Source organism: Mauremys mutica, chromosome 1, assembly GCF_020497125.1.
Source record: "Mauremys mutica isolate MM-2020 ecotype Southern chromosome 1, ASM2049712v1, whole genome shotgun sequence".
NCBI lineage: Eukaryota > Metazoa > Chordata > Testudines > Geoemydidae > Mauremys > Mauremys mutica.
The window spans coordinates 101,152,713-101,178,358 of record NC_059072.1 but is presented as its reverse complement, the minus strand read 5'-3'; the positions used below and the strand labels follow the sequence as shown (position 1 = coordinate 101,178,358).

The 25,646-nt window shown below is 41.8% G+C and overlaps 1 protein-coding gene and 1 long non-coding RNA gene across 2 annotated transcripts in view; one reads left to right on the top strand and one right to left on the bottom strand.

The window, feature by feature from the left end:
- The window catches only part of STAB2 (stabilin 2), a 140,472-nt gene that overhangs the window by 30,522 nt on the left and 84,304 nt on the right, over nt 1-25,646 (top strand). Inside the window, exons 11-22 of the mRNA XM_045001297.1 lie at nt 4,352-4,434; nt 5,523-5,672; nt 7,367-7,510; nt 9,164-9,226; nt 9,327-9,446; nt 10,719-10,772; nt 11,770-11,850; nt 15,222-15,374; nt 18,569-18,631; nt 22,457-22,540; nt 23,966-24,052; nt 24,621-24,732. Coding sequence (XP_044857232.1) covers nt 4,352-4,434; nt 5,523-5,672; nt 7,367-7,510; nt 9,164-9,226; nt 9,327-9,446; nt 10,719-10,772; nt 11,770-11,850; nt 15,222-15,374; nt 18,569-18,631; nt 22,457-22,540; nt 23,966-24,052; nt 24,621-24,732 — 1,194 coding nt within the window. The remainder of the gene's footprint in view (nt 1-4,351; nt 4,435-5,522; nt 5,673-7,366; nt 7,511-9,163; nt 9,227-9,326; nt 9,447-10,718; nt 10,773-11,769; nt 11,851-15,221; nt 15,375-18,568; nt 18,632-22,456; nt 22,541-23,965; nt 24,053-24,620; nt 24,733-25,646) is intronic.
- The window catches only part of LOC123361035, a 35,034-nt gene continuing 19,257 nt past the window's right edge, over nt 9,870-25,646 (bottom strand). Inside the window, exons 2-3 of the long non-coding RNA XR_006576105.1 lie at nt 16,700-16,813; nt 9,870-10,862 (exon numbers count right to left, since the gene is read on the bottom strand). This is a non-coding gene — a long non-coding RNA (uncharacterized LOC123361035). The remainder of the gene's footprint in view (nt 10,863-16,699; nt 16,814-25,646) is intronic.

Genomic DNA, 25,646 nt, shown 5'->3' with positions numbered 1-25,646 from the left:
CGTGAATTAAGATAAATCTCAGCCCAATTTCTGAAATTAAGAATGAGTACACAATTTCTGCATGGAAAAAGAGGCTCCTCTTCCACTGATCTCACTTGAGTCTATTCTTCTAATCACTTTGAGAGAGAACTCCAAAAGATGGCTCTAGGACTTGCTTATTTTGATACATTCTGTATTTAGATCTCACCGTGGCGGGCTTCCGGAGCACATGGGCTGGAGAACCCCCTAATCTGAGGGACTTAGAAAAGGAAAGAAGAAATGCAATTTATATTTGTTTAAGAAATACATTTCTAGCTCTATTCCTTGCAAAAAGAGCCTTGAAAATGCAAACTGGTGTAAACCAGTTACTAGAGTTGAAGGCTTGTCAATGATTTTTCACTAAGATCATAGGTAACTTGGCGTCCAGCCACACCTACTCACAACTGGCCCTTGGGGCTGGAAATACTATTGCCACAGGTCCTTCAAATCAGTGCACAGCCATTAGAAGCAGCCCTTCCCAGGCTACCTGTAATGGCACTAGGACTGCAGCAAGGTTCCTATTAGCCACCTACTTATGGCTAAACTCTTCTACAGAGCAAACAGTAGGATTCTCTGACTACCTGTGGCAGCTCAGTAATGTGAAAGGAAGCATAGCTAGTTCAGTGGACTCAAAGAGACTGAGACCATGTCAGACTCAGCTCTGAGATGGATATTTTGTAGATAAGATGACACTTAGCATTTCCATAGCACTTCTCACTAAAGGAGCTGAAAGCATTTTCTAAATATTAAATGAATATAATCCCTCTATGAGGTAGGTAAGTATTCTTATCCTCATTCAACAGAGGCATAAAATGAAGCACAGAGAAGTAAAGTGGGGTCAAAGATCTAGCTGGGTATACATGGAATCCTGACTTCCAGCATCTTGCTCTATCTACATTTACTTTGCTACCCCTGTACAAAATAGCTGTTATTGTACTGCATAGTGTCAAATCATATGTTATGCTGATGGCACAAGCCAGATGAAATGATACATGTTACAGACAGAACAAAGACCTACCACCATATTCGGACATAATTTCCAACCCCTTGCCAAGGCAGCTTGATATTTTGTGCAGTCTAATGATATCAGGAAAAAATATACAATCCCACAAGTGAGCTACACGTTTGGCCATTATAAAGCAGATGCGCTGCTGGAATTTTGGCATTTATGATGTTTTTAATACTGTTACTAAAAGAGGAATGGGGGGGAAGAGGCCTGGCTGGAAGTGGAGGAAAACAGGAAGGATGGTAACAGTAGAGGGAACTGCTGGAGAGAAGAGAGCAAAGAATTTGGAAGCTACGGCAGATTCTTCATATGGAGTACAGAGCAGTGTTTGGTGAATAAAATGAAATGTGACTTATTTATGAACTGCCTTTTATAAAGAAGACTGATGGGAAAAAATCTAGGATGCTTTTGGTTTTGCAAAGCCAAACTCCATACCAGGAATGGCTTGCATTTGAATCCCATTTTATCGGAATCCAAAAAGTTCAGGTGGCTGAGTAAGCCAGTTATTGCAAGCATCTCATGAGGAGAGCAACAAAAATACATTGTCTTCTGTCACAATCTTAAAAAACTGAAGCTACAGACAGATAGTCCCAAAATGATGTTACATGTCAGAGTTAAATCCCTAAAAGCAGGAAATACAGAGATAAATTATTTGCATAATCCTCTTCACTATGCCCAGTTATTGCAATAAATCTGCACAAGGTTCTGAATGCCTCCCCGGAGAAGAATGGGAAGATCCTACATTTGGCTAAGGATAAAATGTGGTAATTTTTGCCAATAGACCCACTTTTTGCAGTGAAAATGGGAATATTTTGCATCGGAGTTACGTGCCAGAGTTTGACCTCATTTGTTGTGCTGTATATTCCACTACTCTTGTTCCAATCTTTACTTATCCTATAAGCCTTTAGATATGTCAGTGTCCGGTGGGACAGTGGGAATGACTGACAGCAGTTTTAAGTGTCAGTAACATCAAATAGATGACTTTAAGCTAGCAGGCACGGACATTGTTCTGTTATTTAGGGCAAGAGAGCCCTAGGGTGGTCTCTAAATCCAGGCCTGGTGCTCAAAAAAAAAAAATCCAAAGATTGTATCATGACTCAAGCACAACAAACTTTCAGTATGGTCCAAAGAACAGGTCACTAGACTGGCAGTCAGGGGAGCTGATCCTATTCCTGCTTTTGCCACTGACCTGCTGTGTAAGCTTGGACAAGTCACATCCCCCTCTGTGTGCCTATGCTTTCCCTCCCGCCCTGTGTCTGTCTTGGCTAATTCGACTAAGATCCTCAGGGCAGGACTGTGTGTCACTATAGGTATGCCTACGCTGCAGCTGGGAGGTGGTATAATTCCCAGCTCAGGTAGACATATGTATGCTTGTTTTGTTCAAACTAGGGGCAGCACGGGCAGCAGCTCATGCCAGCTCTCAGAGTACAGTCCATCCAAGACCATAGGTTGGTATGTAACCCATGCCTGCTTGGTGTGGCACTCTGTGCCCCTAGACCTGCTTGGTGTGGCACCTAGACCAACTACAGATTGATGAGCCTGCTACAGCCTTGGCTAAAAGACAGGTATCTTTTGTTTCACATGTCAAGCTCCAGAAGTCTCAGGTTTGATCCTGGCCAATGACGACTGGGGTCTGCCCGCATTAAATGTAGGCGGACAGCTAGCCTGAGCTGCCACCACAGCCACACTGCTATTTTGAGGGTGCTGGCTAGTATGTGTATGCCTCCCCAAGCTGGGAATTACACCTCCCAGCTGCAGGGTAGACATATGTGTTTCTACAGTGCCCAGCATAATGGGGCCCTGATCTTGGTTGGTGCTTTTTGGTACTGCTGTAAAACAAAAAATAACATTGAGACAACAAGCCATCTTTCCCCTTAACCAGTCCTGGGGCATGAATGTTCCCCTTCATTTTGCCAGCACGGAGAACCTATGACATATGCATGTTAACTGCACAGGTTACTTTGCTTTACACATTAACTGCATGTTAATGTCTTTTAAAGAATAAAAAGTAAATAACCTACATATTCTGCATCTTCCAGTCAAATTATAGCATCTAAAACTACATTTTGTGTATTTATTCTAGAGTGCACAATACCAGTGAAACTCCAAAAAGACGAACATGCTCTGTCAGTAAACTTTTACTGTTGTGTTATAATTGGAGTTGGGTGAATAACTGATTTTTTGGTTCGCTTTCAGTTCTGAAAAAAACAGGAAAAAAAGTCATTTTGACCCAAATTAAATACAAACTTGTTCAGCGTTTTGGTAAAACAAACAGTTTTCATTGAACAAACATTTAATTCAACTGGAAATGTTTTGTTTCTGGGCATGTTTAAAGGGCTAGATTCACAAAACAGCTGGAGGAGGTGTTGGTGCTAATAACCTTTAATCTAGTGGTGAAGGCCCTCACTTGGGGGTGGGAGACCCAGATTTGAATTCCTGCTCTGAAACAGGGACTTAACACAGGGCTCCTCCCATCCCAGGTGACTACCCTAACCATCAGGCTATAGAACCCTTCTCACAGTGGCTCAATGTCTTTCACTGTATATAAAATACTAGAAAACAGCTTCAACAGGAGAGACTGAATCCCATCCCAAATTCAAATCTAGGTCTCCCACATCCTAGGTGAGGTACCCAATCACTGAGCTAAAGTGCTCCTCTTTCTCCATTGTTGCCTAAGTCTCCTTGTGAATCTAGCCCCAAAAATTGTTGGCCAAAACTATTTAGCAAATTCATGACAAACTCACAAATGGTTTTGGTTTGAACAAAACTGCATTTTTCACTCAGCTGTGTTATAATTTTAAACCTCTGAAAACAGGGCTTAATAGTGAAACTATTAAAGGGCTGAACCATAGAATCAGTGCTGTGAAACTGCTGTTTTGCAAATGATGTGTCACCGTGAATAGCAAATTAACTTTTATTACCTAGCTATGTGTTCTCTGGTATTTGCACTACCAGCAGTTAATTGGCAACTCCCCAGAGGGCTGGATTTATTTCAAATAGCAAGTCTGCTCCTGGACAGAAACTAATACAAGGCTGAGGAAACCCAGTTTTCAAGACTTGCACTGGGTTCTGTTCCATGGAACTAAAAACAGTTCTAAATGTGCTTGCCTCACCATATATAGTAGGTTCAGTGATGATTTGGAGTCCATCCATAATTTGCTGCTCATATTCCAGGCCAATCACCAAGTTATTTAGCTGTTAAATTTTAACAATCACAGGTATTGTTATTTTGCTTTTTTGGCGCCGACAGTATACCTTATATTGTACAGAACATAGAATACACAATCCGTCATGGTATTCATTTTGTCATTTGTTTTTTCTTGTAAGAAAATGTCTACGAATGGCCTCTAAGTAGTCTGGGACCTTTTACTGTTTTACTGCCAACAAACAAGGGATTCAAAGGAATTAATGTAAGTGTGTGCGGGGGGGGGAGATTGGTTTTTTTAAATGTCAAAAATCAGATTTGTATAATATTTTGCATTCCATACAACCTTTTCAAGCTAGTATGATTTAACACTGATTGTATGTGTCTAGGAGTCAAAGACTAAACCTTCCACACTTGAAAGAGAAACAAAAAAAATGTCTGTTGTTTTGAGATAAGATCGGTGAGGTAACATCTTTTATTGGACCAATTTTTTTTTGGTGAGAGGGGCAAGCTTTCGAGCTTACATAGAGCTCCTCTTTCAGCCTCCTTTATTTTTTGAGTCTGGCTATAATGCAACGTTACTTTAAATCTTTAGGTTTCTTACTTCCATTTACCCCTATATATATATATATACACAATTATTTACAATTAAAAAAAAAATTCTAAGGCCAAGATTTTCAAAAATGAATGCCTAAAGTTAGGCATCTAAGTAGGGCTAGTCAAAATATTTTCAATGAAAAAATTTCTACCAAAACAAAAAAGTTTTTTATTTTGATGAAAATTTTTCACACTGTTTTTTCTGTTTTGTTTCAAACTGAAAATTGTCAGGTTTGGGGGGAATCTTCCTACATTTCTCTCCCTTTTTTCCCCCCACTGGGATATGACCAGGATGCAAAGGGAGAGGAATTGGGGGAAAACAAAACACAAAAAGCAAAACAAAAAAAATGAATTTGATTCATTCCATCAAAAAAATTCTATTGTTAAAAACAACAGTGAAAAATTTTCAACCAGCTCTATTTCTGCATCTATATTTAGGTGCCTAAATAAGTGAGCTGATTTTCAAAGTGTTGACCATCCAGCTATTCCTTTGAAGTCAGTGGGACTACTCACATGCTTAAGATTAAGCATGGGTGTAAAGTGCATGAGTCAGAGAGACTCCCATTGATTTCAGTGGGCCTTGGGTCAGGCTCCTCATTTCAGGAAGTACTATGTACTGAATTAACCATCTGGGATTCAGACACATCTATTGCAAAAATAGATGGACAGAGCATGAACTCATCAGGGAGGTTCATTCTGTTTGTTAATAAAGCCTGTAATGTAAAGAAAGAAATCACTGTCTTTTTGCTCTTCTAGGTAAAGGACCTCCTGAGCAATAAGGAGAATGCCCAGTACTTTGTAAAACTCCATATAATTGCCGGTCAGCTGACCACCAATGGCTTGAATAATACAGATACAATTTACACCTTGACTGGAAAGCCAGGGGAGATATTAAAAGGTGATAAGGTAAGAGTGGGTCTAGGTTTTGCTATAAGGAGTAGCACCAGCAGGGGACTTCTTGCTTCTTTTATTTAACAAGGAGAATGGCAGTCCCATTCAATCTGAGACAGGAGGGTGCAGTTAGATTTCTGGCTAGGAAATGCAGTCCTGTACAATAGCCAGAGTCCAAACACTGCAGAGGGCTAGGGTGAAATCCTGGCCCCATTGAAGCCAACAGCAATGCTCCCATTGACTTTGGCTGAGGCAGGAATTCACTCTTAGAATTCCAACATAACTCAACAGGTAACAAAGAAGCTTTTATTGATTAGTAAAGATGTTCTCTAAAATAAAGTGCTTGTAAACACAGAGACATGGCTTGCCCATACAGCATACTACCCTCTACCACAGTGATGAGCACGATACAAGAATCTCAAATAGTAAGGAAAACAGAGTGGAGGCCATTCAGATGGAGATAGAAGATTGCAGGCAGAGCCCTGTAGCTCTGTATGAAAGAGCAACCACAGCGGAATTATAGACCCTGTGGTCCATTGAGCCACAATTTGGTCACCCTTTTGAAACACATTCAAAATAAGTCATCAATCTAAATAAAATCAATAAGGCAAGAGTACTCTGAAAAAGGTGGGGTAAAGTGCATCAACTCCAGTGATGTAAATTTGGAGTTTCACTATGGATGATTTGACCTCATATTTTCATATGGATGCGTACTACATTTAAAAACTCTTTTTAAAAGCAGGTAGTGTTGTTCATAGCCAAAAAAATGTCTCTTGATTTCTTAAGCCTGTCTGATGACTGAAATCCAGCTCTCCTTATTTCTTTCAGTAGATCAGTAGCATCTAAGGGTAAGTCTGCACTTCAACCACTATAGCGGCACAGCTGCACTGGAGCGTGTCAGTGTAGACACTACCTATGCCGACAGGAGGGATTCTTTTGTCGGCATAGGTAATTAATCTTCCTGAAGGGTGGTAGCTACATCAACAGAAAAATTATTCTGTCAATCTAGCACTGTTCTACACAGAGACTTTGGCCGTCTTAAATAAACTGGTTGGGGGGCTGGAGTTCCAAACCCCTTTCCCCCCTCCCCCCCCCCCCAGTGTGATACAGTTATGCAGACTGAATTTCTAGTGAAGACCAGGCCTAAGAAAACAGATCTGACTTGCTTTGTGTTTTAAACAAACAGCCATTCCTTTTGTAACAGGAAAGTGCAAATGCCATCTGAGGCTTGTGAGGTTTCCTGCAGATTTCAGTACAAAGCACGATCAGCAACATTTTGTTGTTTTAAATATATATACTATAAGGAAATGGCTTATATTCCCTCAAGACTGTTGGAGTTTATCCATTAGCTTCAATCGCACTTTAAATGGTTTCCTGGCAGATTTTCATTACCATCTGTTATCAGAGCTGTGTTACTGTAAAGTTAAATCCTTCCCCTCACCACTAGGCTAATACTCTTCACCATCCTTGCTTCTCTTCTGAACTTTGCTGTCCTGTAACCAAGCAATATGGGCCACATCCAAAGTCCGCTGAAGTCACTGGGAGTCTTTCCACTTCCTTTGATGAACTTTGCACCAGGCCCTGGCACGTAATGGATTTAAATTTCAGATGCTGGCCCTGCAATATGCTGTATGCAATACAGCCTCCCCACAGAAATGCAACAGCTCCAAGAAAAAAGGACTCAGTGCCTATTCTCTGGCTTGTTTTAGGACAACCAATTAAAAATTAGGATTCAGGGAAGTAAGAAGAAAGGAAAACTCTTACAGGGGGATATAATTGCTTCCAATGGAATTTTGCACATTATTGACAAAGCCATGGACAACGTGGAGCCAACGTTTGGGAGCAATAAAGAGGTGAGGCCTCATACATATAAGTGTCAGCAGGACTTTTTAAAAATATTACTTTTAAATGAATTTAGGACTCATGAAAGATGCCTGATGGAGAGCAACTGTACAAGTTTCCTCACTCTACCCTGCCAATGTGCCTGAACTGTGACCTGCATGCACAGTGGCCAGGTGTCCAGTTTTCAGCCGGAACACCCAGTCACAAAGGAATCCTGGTGGCTCTGGTCAGCACTGCTGACCATGCCATTGACTGTCCGATTGGTGGCACCACACAGCAGGAATGGCAGGCTCCCTGCTAATCTCCGTGCTGCGCAGCTCCCTGGAAGCAGCCAGCATGTCCCCCCTGTGGCTTCTACACATAAGGGCAGCCAGGGGGCTCTGCAAGCTTCCCCTACCCCAAGCACCACCCCCGCAGCTCCCATTGGCTGGGAACCATGGCCAATGGGAGCTGCAGGGGTGGCACCTGCGGACAGGGCAGCGCACAGAGCCGCCTGGCCATGCCTCCTTGTAGGAGCCAGAGTGGGGACATGCCGTTGCTTCTGGGAGCTGCTTGACTAAAGCGCCGCCCAGAGCCTGCACCTCTGACTCCCTCCCAGCCCCAAACCCCTGCCCCAACCCCAGCCCTGATCCCCCTCCCACCCTCTGAACTCCTCGATCCCAGCCCGGAGCACCCTCCTGCACCTCAAGCCCCTCGTCCCCAGCCCCACCCCACAGTCTGCACCCCAGCCAGAGCCCTCACACCCCCTCGTGCACCTCAGTCAAAATGAGTCGAGTGAGGGTGGGGAGAGCAAGCGACAGAGGGAAGGGGGAATGGAGTGAGCGGGGTGGGGCCTCAGAGGAGGGGCGGGGCAGGGCAAGGGTGTTCACTTTTGTGTTAGTAGAAAGTTGGCAAGCCTACCTGCAGGGACAGCCTCCAAAGTAAGAGGGGGTAATGTAGTTTTCATGCCATTCAGACATTTACTTCTCTGCTGAGATGATCAATGGAAGAGTCAGTTGTAATGATGATTTCTGACATGTGGACCCCTGTCCACTGGGAACTGGACTAAAACCATGAACACATATCCCAGAACAGCCATTAGATGATAGTGACTTTTGGGTAACTCCTGACCTGAGTTAAGTTCAATCAGCAACCAAAATATTGAAGGCCATGATTTTGAAAAATGATCACTAATTTTGGGTGTCTCCATTTTTCAGTGCCCAATCTCAGATACCTTCTGAAGACACATGTTCCTGTGTGATCTTGGGCAAGACACTTAATTTCTCTGTACTTCACTGCCTTACTGGGAAATACAGATAATAATCCTCCAATACTGCCACCCTTTGTGTGTCTTGTGGATTTGGAATGTAAATTCTTCGGGGTAGGGCCATCTCTTACTATGTGAAAGAACAGTGCCTCGTATTGGGGCTCTGATCTCAGCTGGCGTGTCTGAGTCCTACAGCAATACAAATAATAAATAAAAAACAACAAATACAGCCAGGTCTTTAATGACTGAGACTCATTCAATAATTCAAGTATTTGTAAACAAGGATTTTATGAGCATGAAAGTATGTTTTACTATTGATAATACACTTATGATCATGCAATGAATATATTTTAAATGTATTAGTTATTTCATTTCTAATTTAACTATAATGTAACAAAAATTAAAAATACATTTTTAGGAGACCATAATGACAGTGATTCAAGACAATAGACGATACAGCCGATTTAGATCCATGTTAGAGGTAAGAATATAGAAGTGGAATTCTATAAAGCTATTTTTAAATGCACAACAAAACTAGTATGTAATTTCCCTTTTTTTTCTTTTTTTTAAATAAAAACCAGAAAACTATTCTGGGACTGGTCTTGGAGCAGGAAGGTGGACCTTACACAATCTTTGTTCCAAACAACAATGCTTTGGATAACATGAAAGATGGAGCACTGGACTACCTGCTTTCTACAGAGGTATAACTCTTCAGATAACGCAGATCAATATAGATTCTTATATAGTAGGTATCTTTTACAGCTTTGGTGTTGATAAAACTAAGCTTTTGTACTTCTGGGTTTAAGTCAATCTTTTTCTATCGTCAATCAGGAAAAGAGCTAATGTAATCATCATCACTATGGCAAATCCCAAAGGGCCATAAGCTCTCTGCAGACTGAATACCGCCCAGGCTCATATGAGGGACAGATTACACCACAACTGCCAACTGCATGGTTCTTACACCTTTCTCTGAGGCATCAAAAACAGGATATTGGGCTAGATGGGCCTTGGGTCTGATCCAGATGGTAATTTCCATGCGTCTAAGCAGCTTTAAAGTGAAACTTTCACACTAAGGAACAAGAAAATATAACGTTTTCAGAAACTAGATTTATCTAATCCTCCTCGTGGTTTTTGCTAATATCTTCATGTTTAGGCAAAAATGTCCTCACCCCCTTAATCCATCCTCTCCCCTTCTACTTGCTCCCAAAGCGAAGGCTGGAAAATTCACTGTCCTACAAGTTCCTGATAGAAAAGGCTGGATCAGCCCATCTCCTCGCAAATGTGAAAACAAAGTATGATCTGCTGAATTCTTCCATCCAAGGGTTGAGGTGCAGATTTTCTGTCCCATACAGAGAAACATTGTGAACCCCCACCGGCTACAGCCCCTTGCTCCCATTCTGATTTCCTGGTAGCATGGCTCCATTGAAACCATAGTGACAAGGCTTTCCCTGAGAGCTGACCCCAGAGACTCTTTAAAGGGAGGTTTCACAGCACAGAGGAGACACTGAATAGGAGTTAATGCAGCTTCAGGCTTCATTATGTTTTGGGTAGATTTACTGCTGCTGGAGCTGGGAGACGATACATGTCCCTCACTAGCACCTCCCCAAGACTTCCCACTTCATCTGGATGGAAAGGGAAGATTAATGTGGAGGTGGAGGGAGGATGGTTTCCTCTGTGCACTGATCCTAGGGAACATCTAGCGGGAAATGCACAGCAAATAAAAGGTCACCCCCAAAAGGAAATGTGGGTGAAAGCACAAGGACAGAGACCAAATGAGAGTAACCTCTAGGACAGACTAGATGCAATGAGGAGAGCACTGTTTGGATTTCAGGGGAGTGTCACCGATAATACAGACATTTTCAAGACTCAGGTAAATGATAAAAATATCCTTATTTTATCGGTGCTGTGTTAAAGCAGATCAGATTTGTGCTATCTGCATTGGGTTAAAGAAAGTCCTTTGTTCATTTGTGCAGGGTGCATGGAAACGTCTGGAGCTCGTTCGATACCACATTGTTTCTTATGCTCAGGTTAGTGTAACTGCTTGGCTGTCCTGTCCTATCGCTGTCCAGGAAAGCAGCATGCTGGCCCTGCAGTGTGATTTCAAACATTCTGCATCGCTGAAAGCAAAAGGTTTCTCTAAACACAGTTTCCATTCAGTGTTATTCAACAGGGTAGCACATGGGGTAAGACTGTCTTCACTGCAAAACAGGCATGTTTTTTACAAAGAAATGCTTAATGTAAACTCCTAATGGAGACATGGTACTGTCATTTTTATCTGATGTACCTAGTCAGCAACAACCCCAGATAAGGTGCTTAGCATTGACCTCAACTAACTACATCAAGGTAAAAACTACTTATGCCTTGTCTACGCTAGGATTTTAAATCAAGATAGGTATTTTGATGTAAATGCACCTTTTTTGCCACTAAGATATAATCCAATAGATGACAGGATCACACCTTGCAACTGGAACGTGCTAACTTACTGATATGTGAGATGGTACAAAATTTGGCTGTGTCAGCTCCGCACTGCTAACGGGAATAAAAAGAAGGGGGAAAGTATCTTTGTCACTAAAATAAGTGCATATGACTCTGAACTGATGCTATTAAGATTGACACCTGCCTGGTTTAAACTGGGAGGAGTGGGTTTGTCAATATCTAAATAAGTTCCCCAGTTCTTCCCCCTTTTTCTACCAGAGTCAAAACAGAAGAACATAGAGTCCCATGACATCACGCATGTATGAGGGTGCCTCATTCCTGTCTTGCTGCTGCCCCTGCTTCCTCTGCACCAGGTTGCGGGACAGGAGTCTTAATAAGCTCAGTACAGGCCACACATATAGTTTCCCAGATGGGGGTCCCCCGTATTGGTCTGCTTCAGGGTAGCCACCAGCTGGATTTCACCCCCCTTTCTTCATAATTTTTTCTCATTTTGTTAACAATCTGTTTCTGATAAGAGCAGATGACAGTCAGCTTTAAACCCCCATCACACATTCCTTTGTTTGTTTTAATCACTTTTACTCATTGCAGTTGGAGGTTGCCAGCCTCATCTCCATAGAGCACGTCAAGACCATGGCTAGACAGTTCATCTATTTTAACGCGACCAGCAATGTAAGTCAAGGAGAAGTCAACTTTTTACTGATAAATTTTCCTTTCTGATCCACTCATCCTGTTACTTTAGGTGCAAGTGAAAAATTGTTGAGCCTCAGGCTCGTCTACACTAGAAAGGCTTTGCCAATACAGCTATACCGGTATAGCTATACCAGCAGAGCCTCCTAGTGAAGACACAGCTTACACCAGCAAAAGGAGTTCTTTTGATGGTATAGTTAAACCACCTTCCCCATGGACAAACTATACTGGCAAATGGGCTCTTTTCCCATTATAGCTGAGTCTATGTGGAGGATTTTGCTGCCATAGCTATGTCAATCAGAGGTGTGGATTTTTTCCACAATAGAGATAGGGCAACAAAACTTTGTAGTGTTGAACTGGGAAGGAATCAAAGGAATTTCCCATCTGAGTGAGTGGAAAATTCACAGCATTCCACTCCCAGAGCCCTTCAGGGCTCAGCACTATGAAAGACACAGAAAATATAAATTATTGTTTAGAAGGGTGTCAGGAAGGTCTACAATTTTTTTTATTATTTTGTTAAGACTGGGCCAAATCCTGAGCTCCTCCTTCAGCCCTGGAAAGTCGAGAAGAGTAGGTGTGTTTTTAAAATGTGTCCACTGACATATTTTAATTAACATTCTTAAATACCTCTCAGCACCAAGTGTAGACTGGGTTTAACATTTTTTTAAATGTTTTAGCTGGTCATGATTAACCCAGCCAACACATTTTTTAAGGTATTAAACCCTGGCTACACGAGGTGCCAAGTTTTGTTTAATAATATGTTAACTAACATGTTTAAAAACATACCTCTCCCTAGCCTAGACCTGCCCTTAGTTTTCACTCAATATTTCATCAGGCAGATTCCCATCGATTTCAATTGGAGTTTACATGAGTAAGGACTGAGTGAAAACTTAGGCCAAATCCTGAGATCTTTGCTAATTAAATAAGTGGAAACAAAATTAAGAAGTCAAGCTTATTTAAATTTCTACTCTCTAACATACTTTTTTTAAAAATGGTGATGGGTCATACTCTTAGTTCAAGATACAGCCTTTTAATCAGTGAGCTATAAATTAGTCTCTTGAAAATGCTTTTGGTGTGCAGTACATTTTAAAAAAATAATATTACTGTAGGTACTTTTAATAAGTCAAGCTAATAGATGTATGAAATTTCCTTCCATTGTTCACATGCATTAGCCAAAATTGTGTTAAGCATGAAAATTAGATCTGTATAAATAATTCACCAAAGCAGAATAGCAAAGAGGGCTGTTCAAATGTCAAGGAGCATGAAAGAATTCCTGAGTTCTAACCCTGGTTCTTCCACTGATTCACTATGACCATGGACAGATGACAACTAAGGCTGTCAAGCGATTTTAAAAAATTAATTGCAATTAACTGTGCTGTTAAACAATAATGGAATGCTATTTATATAAATATTTTTGTATGTTTTCCACATTTTCAAATATATTGATTTCAATTACAACAGAGAATATAAAGTGTTCAGTGCTCGCTCTATATTTATTTTTTATTACAAAATATTTGCACTGTAAAAATAAATAGTATTTTTCAATTCACTTAATACAAGTACTGTAGTGCAATCTCTTTATCATGAAAGTTGAACTTACAAATGTAGAATTATGTACATAAAAACTGCATTCAAAAATAAAACAATGTAAAACTTTAGAGCCCACAAGTCCATTCAGTCCTACTTCTTGTTCAGCCAATAGCTCAGACAAACAAGTTTGTTTACATTTGCAGGTTTACAATGTCACCTGAAAGTGAGAACAGGCATTCACATGGCATTGTTGTAGCCGGCGTTGCAAGATATTTACATGTCAGATGCACTAAAGATTTATTTGTCCCTTCATGCTTCAACCACCATTCCAGAGAACATGAGCCCATACTGATGATGGGTTCTGCTCAATAACAATCCAAAGCAGTGCAAACCAATGCATGTTCATTTTCATCATCTGAGTCAGATGCCACCAGCAGATTGATTTTCTTTTTTTAGTGGTTTGGGTTCCGTAGTTTCCACATCAGAGTGTTGCTCTTTTAAGACTTCTGAAAGCAAGCTCCACACCCCGTCCCAATCAGATTTTGGAAGGCACTTCAGATTCTTAAATCTTGGGTTGAGTGCTGTAGCTAGCTTTGGAAATCTCACATTGGTACCTTCTTTACTTTTGTCAAATCTATAGTGAAAGTATTCTTAAAACAAACATCATGCTGGGTCTTCATCCAAGACTGCTATAACATGGAATATATGGCAGAATGCAGGTAGAACAGAGCAGGAGACATACTATTCTCCCCCAAAAAGTTCAGTCACAAATTTTATTAACACATTTTTTAATGAGCATCATGAACATGGAAGCATGTCCTCTGGAATGGTGTCCAAAGCATGAAGGGACATACGAATGTTTAGCATATCTAGCACGTAAATACCTTGCAATGATGGCTACAAAAGTGTCATGCGAACATCTGTTCTCACTTTCAGGTGACATTGTAAATAAGCTGGCAGCATTATCTCCCGAATACGTAAACAAACTTGTTTCTCTTAATGATTGGCTGAACAAAAAGTGGAACGGAGTGGACTTGTAGGCGCTGAAGTTTTACATTGTTTTGTTTTTGAGTGCAGTTATGTAACAAAAAAAAAATCTACATTTGTAAGGTGTGCTTTCACGATAAAGAGATTGCACTACAGTACTTGTATGAGGTGAATTGGAAAATACTATTTCTTTTGTTTATCATTTTTACAGTGCAAATATTTGTAATCAAAAACAGTAATATAAAGTGAGCACTGTACACTTTGTATTCTGTGTTGTAACTGTTTTCAATATATTTGAAAATGTAGAAAAACATCTAAAATATTTAATACATTTCAATTGATATTCTGTATAACAGTGCGATTAAAACTGCGATTAATTTCTATTAACTTTTAAAATCATGATTAATTGTTTTGAGTTAATCGTGTGAGTTAACTGGGATTAATCACCAGCCCTATCACAACCTCTCTCTCATTTTTCTCCCATCCATAAAATTGCGATGACACTATGGACCCAATCCAACACCTACTGAAGTGAATGGGAAGACTCCCACTGACTTCAGTGGACATTGATCAGACCCTTGGTTACTGACCTCACAAGATAGCTGAGAGGATTAATTAATTAGGCTCAGATGTTGCTTTTATGTTTGTGGAGCAGATATCAAGGAAAAGGTGTAATCCAGGTACACTATTTGCCTTTGGGATGTGAAAGATGGGATTTGCCAATTAACTAAACCAGGAGCTAAACCATTTTATCACTAAAAATAATGAAATTAGAAGATTATGAAGTAGTGGTGTGGTAGTTTTCAAAGATGATTTCAAATTCTTTTATTCTGCAGGGACAAATCTTGGTGAATGGTGAAGAAACAGAAGAAACAGATATTGTTGCCAAAAATGGTCGAATATACACTCTTGCAGGTGTTCTTATTCCTCCCTCAATTGTTCCTATTCTACCACACAGATGTGATGGGGGAAGGAGTGAAATTAAAATGGTAAGGAAAGCCAGTCCAACAAGGTTTCAGACAGTAGCCACTAAGTACTCCATGCATGGTACCAGGAGCGGCTCTCGGCATTTTGCCACCCCAAGTACAGCAGGCAGGCCACCGAAGTCGGCTTGCCTACTGAGGGTCCGCTGGTCCCGAGGCTTTGGCGGACCCCGCTGAAGCTGCGGGACCAGCGGACCCTCCGCAGGCAAGCCACCGAAGGCAGCCTGCCTGCCGCCCTCGCGGCGACCAGCAGAGCGCCCCCAGTGGCTTGCCGCCCTAGGCACGCGCTTGGCGTGCTGGGGCCTGGAGCCACTCCTGCATGGTACTTTAATCTTCTCTTTATTGCAACATCAGAGAAATCAGCAAAAAGTATGGTAACATTTTGGATACGATACACAGCCCTGCAGACAGCCCAGTATGTAAACAGGTCAGTTGCAAGCTAGAACCTGTCCCATCTCAAGTTCTCATCCAGTTTCTATAGCGACCCTTTAAAATTAGTTATCTTTCCAGTCAAACAATCTGCCTCCCAGAGTTCCACTTGTGCTTATACCAGTATGTAGCCACTTCTAGTTCCCATGGTAACTATTTAAGATCAATCATTTTATTTTTATGACGCGTGAAGAAAATACAGTTAAATAAATACAACATATGGACTTGTCCATGCTCCATTTTGCACCTTATTTCTTCAGCTTAGGAAACAAAAACTACTGCATATTTCAAATAATTGAGTTCCCCACCACATACTCAATTTGAATATCACATTTTAGGGCTTGTACACTTGGCAGCAGTGATAGTCTGGTAAGGAGCAGAATAACTGTCAAGCAAAGCTTTTTGTCTGCTATAGGTGTTGCTCTGATCATCTGTTCTTGGATCACACTCAAGTACATATCTGGGCCAAAGACATTTCTGACACAGTGATATGGCAAAACAATTACAATCTTCACTTACAACAATACAAAAACATAACTCTGAAGCAAAACCTCAGCTGAGCTGGACAGCATCCATTCATAATGAAATGAACTGAACTGAAATGAAAGAGGCGATGATAAAGAGCCATTAACCATGGTAATAACTAAGTGCCATGTGTGCAATATAATCATAAACCTGGCACACCACCACACAACAGTTCCTGGCATGGAAACTGAACAACACCTAAAATACATTAGTATTTCAAATTCCTTAAACAAAACCTTTTCACCTAAGTAGGATTCATTTCCTGCCTTGATTAACAAACATTGCAACAATGATAGGTAATTTAAAGGTGGGGATCTACATGACTAAGTTTTCTGTCTTTAAAACAAAAATAAGTAACCAAAAATAAAGCTACTGACCTTTTGTTACATCTGATATTTGCATTCTGGACTGGTATCAGAATACTAGGTTTCTGTACTCGGGTCTACCATGGACTTGTGAAACTTCATCTCTCCGTACCTCAGCTTCTCTATCTGAGAAATGAGAATAATACTTTGTAAGGTGCTTTGAAATGTATGGATGAGAAGCAATGTTATGTAGATTTATTATTATATTAATGAGAACTCATTAAGTGATCAAATAGGTGACTTGTGTGACATTGAATACTGGAAATATTGGTACCATTAGAAAGAACTATGGGCCAGCTTTACAAAGGAAAGAGGTTAGTGGGATTTTCAAAAGTTCCTAAGCAGATAAGGTGCCTAACTCCCATTGATTTTCAATGTGAATTGGGTATCTAAATCACTTAGGATCTTTTAAAAATCACACTAGACACTTATCAGCATCCTAAATACCTTTGTAAATCTGGTCCTATGTTCCTATGTGCATTGTATAACATTGGATATATGGACATCCAAAACATGGAACATTTTAAGGCTTGATTCTCAATTCTTTCACAAATAAAATGTCCACCGTCTCCCATGAGAAGTCTGTGGACATAATTACTGTTACTGTAGATCAGGCACTTAAACATTATAGAAAGCATGAAACATCTTGGACCATCACTCAGAGATTATTCTAATTTATTTCTGAGACTGAGGGTAACATCATCAGTCGTGAATAGTCTAACTCAAGTGGGAACCAGGGAACCCTTTTTCAAGCCTTGACAAACTCTACATCCTCACTATCGAATACTTATTAAAGCTGGGTGAAAATTTTCGACAAAACTTTTTCAACAAACATTGCAGATTCAGTGTCAGCTGAAACATCTGGTGAATTTGTGCAAATATTTACCAAGTTATTTTGGTTTAAAAAAAAAATAATTCTGAAAAGATAGACACATTTCTACATGTTCCAAAAAAGTTTCAATTTGAAATGACCTTTGGTTTTGAATTTTACGTAATTTTAATTTTGAAAAGGTAAGAAACCCTCGAAAACAAAATATTTTGCTCAACCCAAAACAAAAATTTTTAGACTTTTCTAGTTCAACAAAAAAATTAAACAATTGTTTTAGGTCACCCAAAAATGTTTTTATTGTTAATTATAATTATTATTTTGGTTTCAGTCAGCAAACCTCAGTTATTCACACAGCTCCCATCATTATCAGATGTTGAGTTTTTATGACTCCTCATCTTGAAACCTGCCAGTTGATTCTAAATCATCTCACTACTGCAGCTGTCATTGCCAGGCAATGCTAAACTAACCATTTGTGACAATGAGCTAAAAGATGATAAAAAAAGATTGATCATCATAGCTGGATTATGGCTCAATGTAAGATTTATGATATGGATACAGAAAGAATATTTTTTCTCTTCAGACTGTATATGCATGAGATAGATCTCAAGTTAGTTTGCTAAGGTTGTCTTCCTATGAGTTACAGAAAACATCTCACAAATATTGAAATATACAAATTAGGCCAGATCCTCAGCTGGATGAAGTTGACATTGGCTTCAATGAGTTATGCAGATCCACACTGGTTGAGAATCTGCCCCATTATGTGTGTGTGGATTTGCTGAAACAGTAACTCCCCACTCCAGTTTAGGGAGGTGCCAGGTCTCCAAGAGAAAGTGGTCAGGAAAGAAAGGAATGGGGAAAGGGCAAAAAGCCGGGGAAAGGAGGCAGGGGGAAGGATGAAAAGATAAAAATTAATGTTCATTAGAGATTTGATGAGGGAAGATTCAGTTCTGGTTCTGTTACTTAGTTCTGTGATTCATGACATAACTGAATTAAGTTTATCAGACATCGCTATAGCCTTCCTAAAATGTGACTGTTGTCCTGTCTCTATTCAGGGTACCTGTGTAAAATGTTCAGTATTCTACAGGAGCACTTGTCCAGGGGACTCAAAGCCCATAGTAAGTGACCTTCCTTTACAGATATTGCCAAACAGTCTAGAGTATTGTTTAAACTTAAATTCAATTTTCTGCATTGATTTCCCCAGTACAAACAATAACTGATTTCTTCTACTCAGCATTCTGGGAAACCAGTAATATTTAGCTTACTAGGGCTTTATGGGAGTTAGCTGTCTCAGAGTTTTGTACTAATACTTGTCACAGCAGTACTTGGGCAACTCCCATGTTATTTAAATTGGTATAGCAAAGGCCCTAGGAGATTTCATGGAGTCTCCCACTCTTCTATCCTGGGTATCGGAAGTTCTGCTTGGGGTAGCATTCTGTGTAGGAGGGGCGTGTTTTTGTTTTGTCTTTTAGAGGAGGGAAGGAATAAGGGAGGACAGTTGCTATAGACTCTGCTTTGAGAATTTGTATGTGGAAAATACAGGAGGGTTAAGACTACACTAGACCCAGACCTGTTAAAACTTACCGCTCAGTCACAAAAATAAATGCTTTGTTTCTCTCCAAAGAATTAATGCCATGTGCAGTCGCAAACAGTCCTAGCCTGTGCTGCCCCCTACCCTTCACTTGTCCATGGCCTGGTCTACACTACGCGTTTAAACCGGTTTTAGGAGCGTAAAACCGATTTAACGCCACACCCGTCCACACTAAGAGGCCCTTTATATCGGTATAAAGGGCTCTTTAAACCGGTTTCTGTACTCCTCCCTAACGAGAGGAGTAGCGCTAATATCGGTATTACCATATCGGATTGGGGTTAGTGTGGCCGCAGATCGACGGTATTGGCCTCCGGGCGGTATCCCACAGTGCACTACTGACCGCTCTGGACAGCAATCTGAACTCGGATGCAGTGGCCAGGTAGACAGGAAAAGCCCCGCGAACTTTTGAATATTTCCTGTTTGCCCAGCGTGGAGCGTGGAGCTCCGATCAGCACGGGTGGTGTGATGCAGTGTTAAAAAATCAAAATAAAGAAAGAGCTCCCGCATGGACGATGCGGACGTGATTGCTGTAAGGGCAGGCAAATCTGTTCTATCAGCGCTCAAAATCATTTTTTAAAATATCTCCAGACAGATGCCATAGCAGGGACTCAGCGCACTGCTGCGTGACAAGTGTAACGGAAAGCCAAAGAATCAAATGGACGCTCATGGACTGGAGGACTCAAGCTATCCAACAGTTCCTAGCAGTCTCTGAAAAGCATTTGCATTCTGGCTGAGCTCCAAATGCTTCTAGGGTCAAAAACAGTGTCCGCAGTGGGTCAGGGCATAGCTAGGCAATTTACGCACACCCCCACCCACCCCAGAAGTGAAAGGGAAAACAATCCTCTCTTGACTCTTTTACATGTCACCCCTATCTTTACTGAATGCTGCAGATAGACGCGATGGTGCAGCACTCAACACCAACATCCTTGCTCCCCCCACGCTATGGATGGCTGATGGTACAAAACAACTGGTATCCATCCTCATCATCAGCCTATTGGCACATGGGGCAGTGCAAAAGGACTGGTAACCATGCTGACTAGCATCTGTTAGGTCGATCAAGGGCGCCTGGCCTGGCCCTAATTTTTCCTGGTAGATGGTACAATATGGCTGATAACCATCGTCATCATAGCAACAGGGGGCTGAGCTCCATCAGCCCCCACCCTTCATGTGTACAGAAAAGATTCAGTTGCCCCTGAACTAGCAGAGGGATGCTGGGCTCCTCTCCTACACACTCCTTACTGTCCTGTCTGGACTATCATAGCAGCTGGAGGCTGCCTTCCACTCATATCTCACTAACAAGTCACTGTGTCTTATTCCTGCATTCTTTATTACTTCATCACACAAGTGGGGGGACAATGCTATGGTAGCCCAGGAAGGCTGAGGGAAGAACGGAATCAACAGGTGGGGTTGTTGCAGGAGCACCCCCTGTGAATAGAATACAGCTCATAATTTCTGCAGGATCTGACACAGAGCAGCTGTGCTCTCTGGTTCTCTGATACAGTGGTTCTCTAGTACAACTTGCCCATATTCTAGGCAGGACTGATTTCTATTTTTAGATAACCAAAAAGGAGGGATTGACTCAGGGAGTCATTCCCAATTTTGGCTTTTTTGCGCCCCTGGCTAAGAGCAGCCAGGGGCACTTATGACAGCAGCAAATGGCACAGTGCAAAAAGGACTGGTAGCCACGATCATCTTATTACCAATTTATGGTATGGTAAGATGGTACAATATGGCTGATAACCATCTCTGCTATCATGCAAAAAGCAAAAGCATGCTGCTGTGTGTAGCGCTGCTGAATCGCCTCTGTTGAGCGGCATCTAGTACACATACGGTGACAGTCCACAAAAGGTGAAACAGGCTCCATGATTGCCATGCTATGGCATCTTCCAGGGCAATCCAGGGAAAAAAAAGGCATGAAATGCTTGTCTGCCGTTGCTTTCCCCCAGCGGAAGGAATGACTGACGACATTTACCCAGAACCACCCGCGACAATGATTTTTGCCGCATCAGGCACTGGGATCTCAACCCGGGAAATTCAAAGGGGCGGGGGAGGCTGCGGGAACTATGGGATAGCTACGGAATAGCTACCCACAGTGCAATGCTCCAGAAATCGACGCTAGCCTCGGACCGTGGACGCACACCACCGATTTAATGTGTTTAGTGTGGCCGCGCACACTCGATTTTATACAATCTGTTTTGTTAAACCGGTTTATGTAAATTCAGAATAATCCCGTAGTGTAGACGTACCCCATGTCACAACATGACCTCAGAGGTTGGGGGTTGGGTGGGAAGGGGGCATTCAAGGAACTGAGACTCTAGCCAGTACTAGGAGCAGCAGAAGGACCCAAAGCAGGAACTACAGCCTTAGGGGGAAGGGGGTAAAATGAGGCCCAGCAATCTCCTGGACCCAGAACTGTACAGAGCAGATCCACACACACACTGTGGGGGCACTAGGACCACCATGGTACCTTCTTATCAGAGACTCCAGTTAGTAGGGGCAGAAGGCGCCAAAGCGGTGTCCTATGGACACTCAGAGAACTTTCTAGTTTTGACTGGATGTTCTCTGCCTTATGATGATTGGCTGTTTGCGCCAATCCTCTTCCTTCATCAGTCTCTCCACCTCAGCTTCAGTCCACATCTGCCTCTCTCGGCCTCTTCTCCCCAGCCCTGTCGGTCTCACCCCTCATCCCTTCCCATTTAGCTGATCCCCTCCAAAGTAAACCCATCCCCTGGCCAAAAAAAAAAAACCCATCAAGGAATTAACATGACATTTTCTGTCATCATATTGTTCACCCCATGCTCTACTCCTTCCCCCACTTTATGTCTGTCTTGTCAAATTAGACTGAAAACTCTTCGGGGCAGAGATCTTCTATTATTGTGTGTTTGTACAGTGCCTACCCCAATGAGATCCCTCTCTTGGTTGGCCCTTAGACACTGCCATAATAAACATGATTATTACTATTATCAATAATAGTAATAATAATAAATGTACACATGCTTTGGAACCAGTGGAAAGCCTTCATCTGTTTTGTCTTTAAAAGCATTAACCGTCATTTCTGGTGGTGTATTTTTCCATGTACAAAACTCACATATTGCTGTCAAGAGATTTTGTTGTCCATAGATCAGAATTCACTTGTATTGAATACTCTATCCCATGTACAATATAGTAAAGATCCAACCACAGATAAAAAAAATCAGGAAGCTACACATTATAGTAAAACTAAAAATATCCTTGTAAGTATCAATAGAAAAAAATAACACAGTGTAATGATATTTCCTGTTCTTCAATTAAGTCGTTCCCTAACATTTTGATTGTAGTGCAGTATTGAATAGCTACCTTATTTATGTTCTAGGCTTTTTCAAGACGTAGATGTGTTTATGAAGCCCTGTCCTATCCAACAACTGGCTGTGCTAGGTACTGCAATGTAACAATAAAGGTAAGAAATTGTACAAGGTTCATATAGAAATCAGCCCAAATATTGCGGTTGGTCTTTGCTAATTTTACTTTACCTTATCGTAGTTCTTTGAGCAAGAGTATCAACCAAAGACACTTAGCTTCTCTGCTATATTACCCTTTGTACTACCTGAAATAGCTCCTCTCCATTCTTCATGTTTACCTCAGCTCTTCTGGAGAGGCTTTGTAGCTGCCACACATTTCTGTTTAGAACTTTCTTTTATTATATAACTCAGCTTTTCTTTCTTTTTAATCTCAACATCTCCCAAACACTTTTCATTGATTCGTTTGGCTGCCTTTATGAAGGACTGCACAGTTGGACAATTAGCAACACTAGTAAGATACATAATTCTGCCAAGAGTTCATGTGCTGCTCAGTGGCAATGAGCAGCCAAATGCTTGCAAGGATTTTACTACATTTTGCCTCCTGTGCTATGTCTAATCCTTACAAAAACTGTCAATCACAACCCAGTACCATTAATTTTCCACATTCCTTTTTCCAGTCCTTCTAATTAGGTTTCTGGGTTTCATGATACATATTAGGTGCAAAAGGTCTGCAAATCTCTAAGAAAAGAGAGGCCTTTGGACCCATGCTTCCCTATGAATTAGCCAGTTCCCATGCTTTTATAGTCATGAATCTGCATAGCAGCCCAATTCCTGAATAAAAATGTTGATACAGGAAATAATTATTTAGGGCTAGATTACAGCTAGCCCAGATCTGGGTGCACATCTGTGGACGAAGCAGTTGAAGAGGAAGTAAGGCAATTACTCCTGTGTATGGCCAACCTGTAAACTGAGGAGAATTGCAGTCCCTGATCTCAGGAGTGCAGGCACTGTCCAGGGCAGGCCAGAGGGGGGGCAAGTGGTGCAGTTTGCCCCGGGCCCCGCAGGGGCCCCACGAGCCCTGGCCCAGTGGCGGTCAGAGTCTTTGATGGCATTTCGGCGGAGGGGGGGGCCCTTCAGTGCTGCCGAAGACATGGAGCGACTGAAGGGCCCCCCGCCGCTGAAATGCTGCCGAAGACCCGGACCGCCGGTGGGTGAGTACAAGCACCGCAGCTCCCCCGCTTTGCCCCAGGCCCCCTGAATCCTCTGGGCAGCCCAGGCACTGCCCCTTTGAGTGCGCAGCACCCCAGGCCTCAGACAGTTGTCTGTGTCAGAGCTCCTTCTCCACATGGCCATAAAGCTTAGAGGAGTATAGCAGCTTGTGCAGTCCATCACACACTAAGACGCTTTGGGAGACAGGTTGCAGCTGACTCTGGGACAGTGTCACTCCAGGTCAACCACAGTTCAGGGCTGTGCTGAAATGGCACCATCTAGCCCTGAATGATTGGTCCATCCCTCAAGTCTTCAGATGGAGGAAGAAAGTGTTACTTTACATGCCATGCAGCAGTATGTGCTTTACTTCACAGGAACCTAAGTGTTGCAAAGGCTTCTATGGGCCAGAGTGCAATCAGTGTCCAGGAGGATTTTCCAAACCCTGCTCAGGAAATGGACAGGTAAATGGAGCAACACATTGTAGGGGTAGAGACAGGCTGGGCTGGGGAGTCTCCAGACTCCCTTGTTCCTTTAGCACATAACAAATGTGAAAAATATTGCAGGAGGTTCACACTCTGCTAATCTATGTTGGCAATCTGGGAGTCAGACACTGATATAGGAGAGGAAAGATAGTGGAACCCTCCAGTTGACTAAAACATCCAATTCTGTGGTTTTAATACACTGTATTGGACATGGTTGGGATTTTAAGTGACCCACTCTGGGGCCCAGGGTTGTCTGGGGCAAAAATAATAACAACATAACAATAAAATAATCATTTTAAAGTTACAATTGAGAAGGAGAATGGAATTATGGGCATATGGGAACAGGGAAGAAACACAAGCTGGGGGAAAGTTTCCACTAGAAAAATTATTTATCATTGGGTTGAGATTCATCTTACATTTAAAGAGGGCGCTGCTATAATCATGGTATAGACTGGCCCAAGTTAGTTATACAACTTTTCCCCCGTAGAGTAACAAAAAAGGATTATTTTAACATTCGTATATAAATCCTATATCTTCTGTGTTGCAGTGTGTGGATGGAATGAAAGGAAATGGAACTTGTATTTGTACTGATGGATTTCAAGGATCCCATTGTCAGTTCTGTTCAGACCCTGATAAATATGGTCCTCAGTGTGACAAAAGTAAGCACAGCTGCTCCCTCCTCCACTGTGCATAACCTGTTGTCTTCTAAAACGTTATTTGTACTACAATCCCAGCTAACTGATAGTGGCCTACTCTCTGTAGAAGGCCTTTGGGGTGGGCTAATTTCATATGGTTTCCAACAAACAGCCTAATCCACAGCCCACTGAAGTCAATGGAAAGGCTTCCATTGACTTTACTGGGCTTTGGATCAGACTCGGATTGCTTTATGTTAATTGGTTTTTTTCATGTCTGACTTCCTTGCATGATTATCTAAACAGACAAAATCCTCCTCCTCAACATTTATTTCTATTCTGGAATTGTTTACAAATGTAATAGCAGCTGTCTACATACATATGAAGACACAGTCACCCTCTTGGAAAAAAAAATCCACAATCTGAAAATATTGAGGTTATGTAGGAATCAGATTCAGATCCACTTTAAACATCATTCTTACTAGATAACTATGGTGTCTATTAGTATAGGGCCCAAAGTAAAAAGAAAAGTGGCATATGGTAATATTTTTTCCCCTGTAGGATTCAATATTGTTATATGTGCTGTAAAGTGAGAGACAATAGACTAAATAAAATGAAATATACAGATATTCACTCTGTCTCTATAAGTTACATTATTATCCATAGCCAGGGGTGGCTCTGGCTTTTTTGCCGCCCCAAGCACAGCAGGCAGGCTGCCTCTGGCAGCTTGTCTGCGGGAGGTCCTCGGTCCTGCGGATTCAGCGGTTTGCCTGCGGGAGGTTCGCCGGTCCTGCAACTTCAGCATACCCGCCACTGAATTGCCGCCGAATCCGCAGGACCAGCAGACCTCCCGCAGGCAAGCCGCCCAAGGCTGCCTGACTGCCACCTTCACAGAGACTGGCAGGGCGCCTCCCGCAGCTTGCCGCCCCAGGCACACGCTT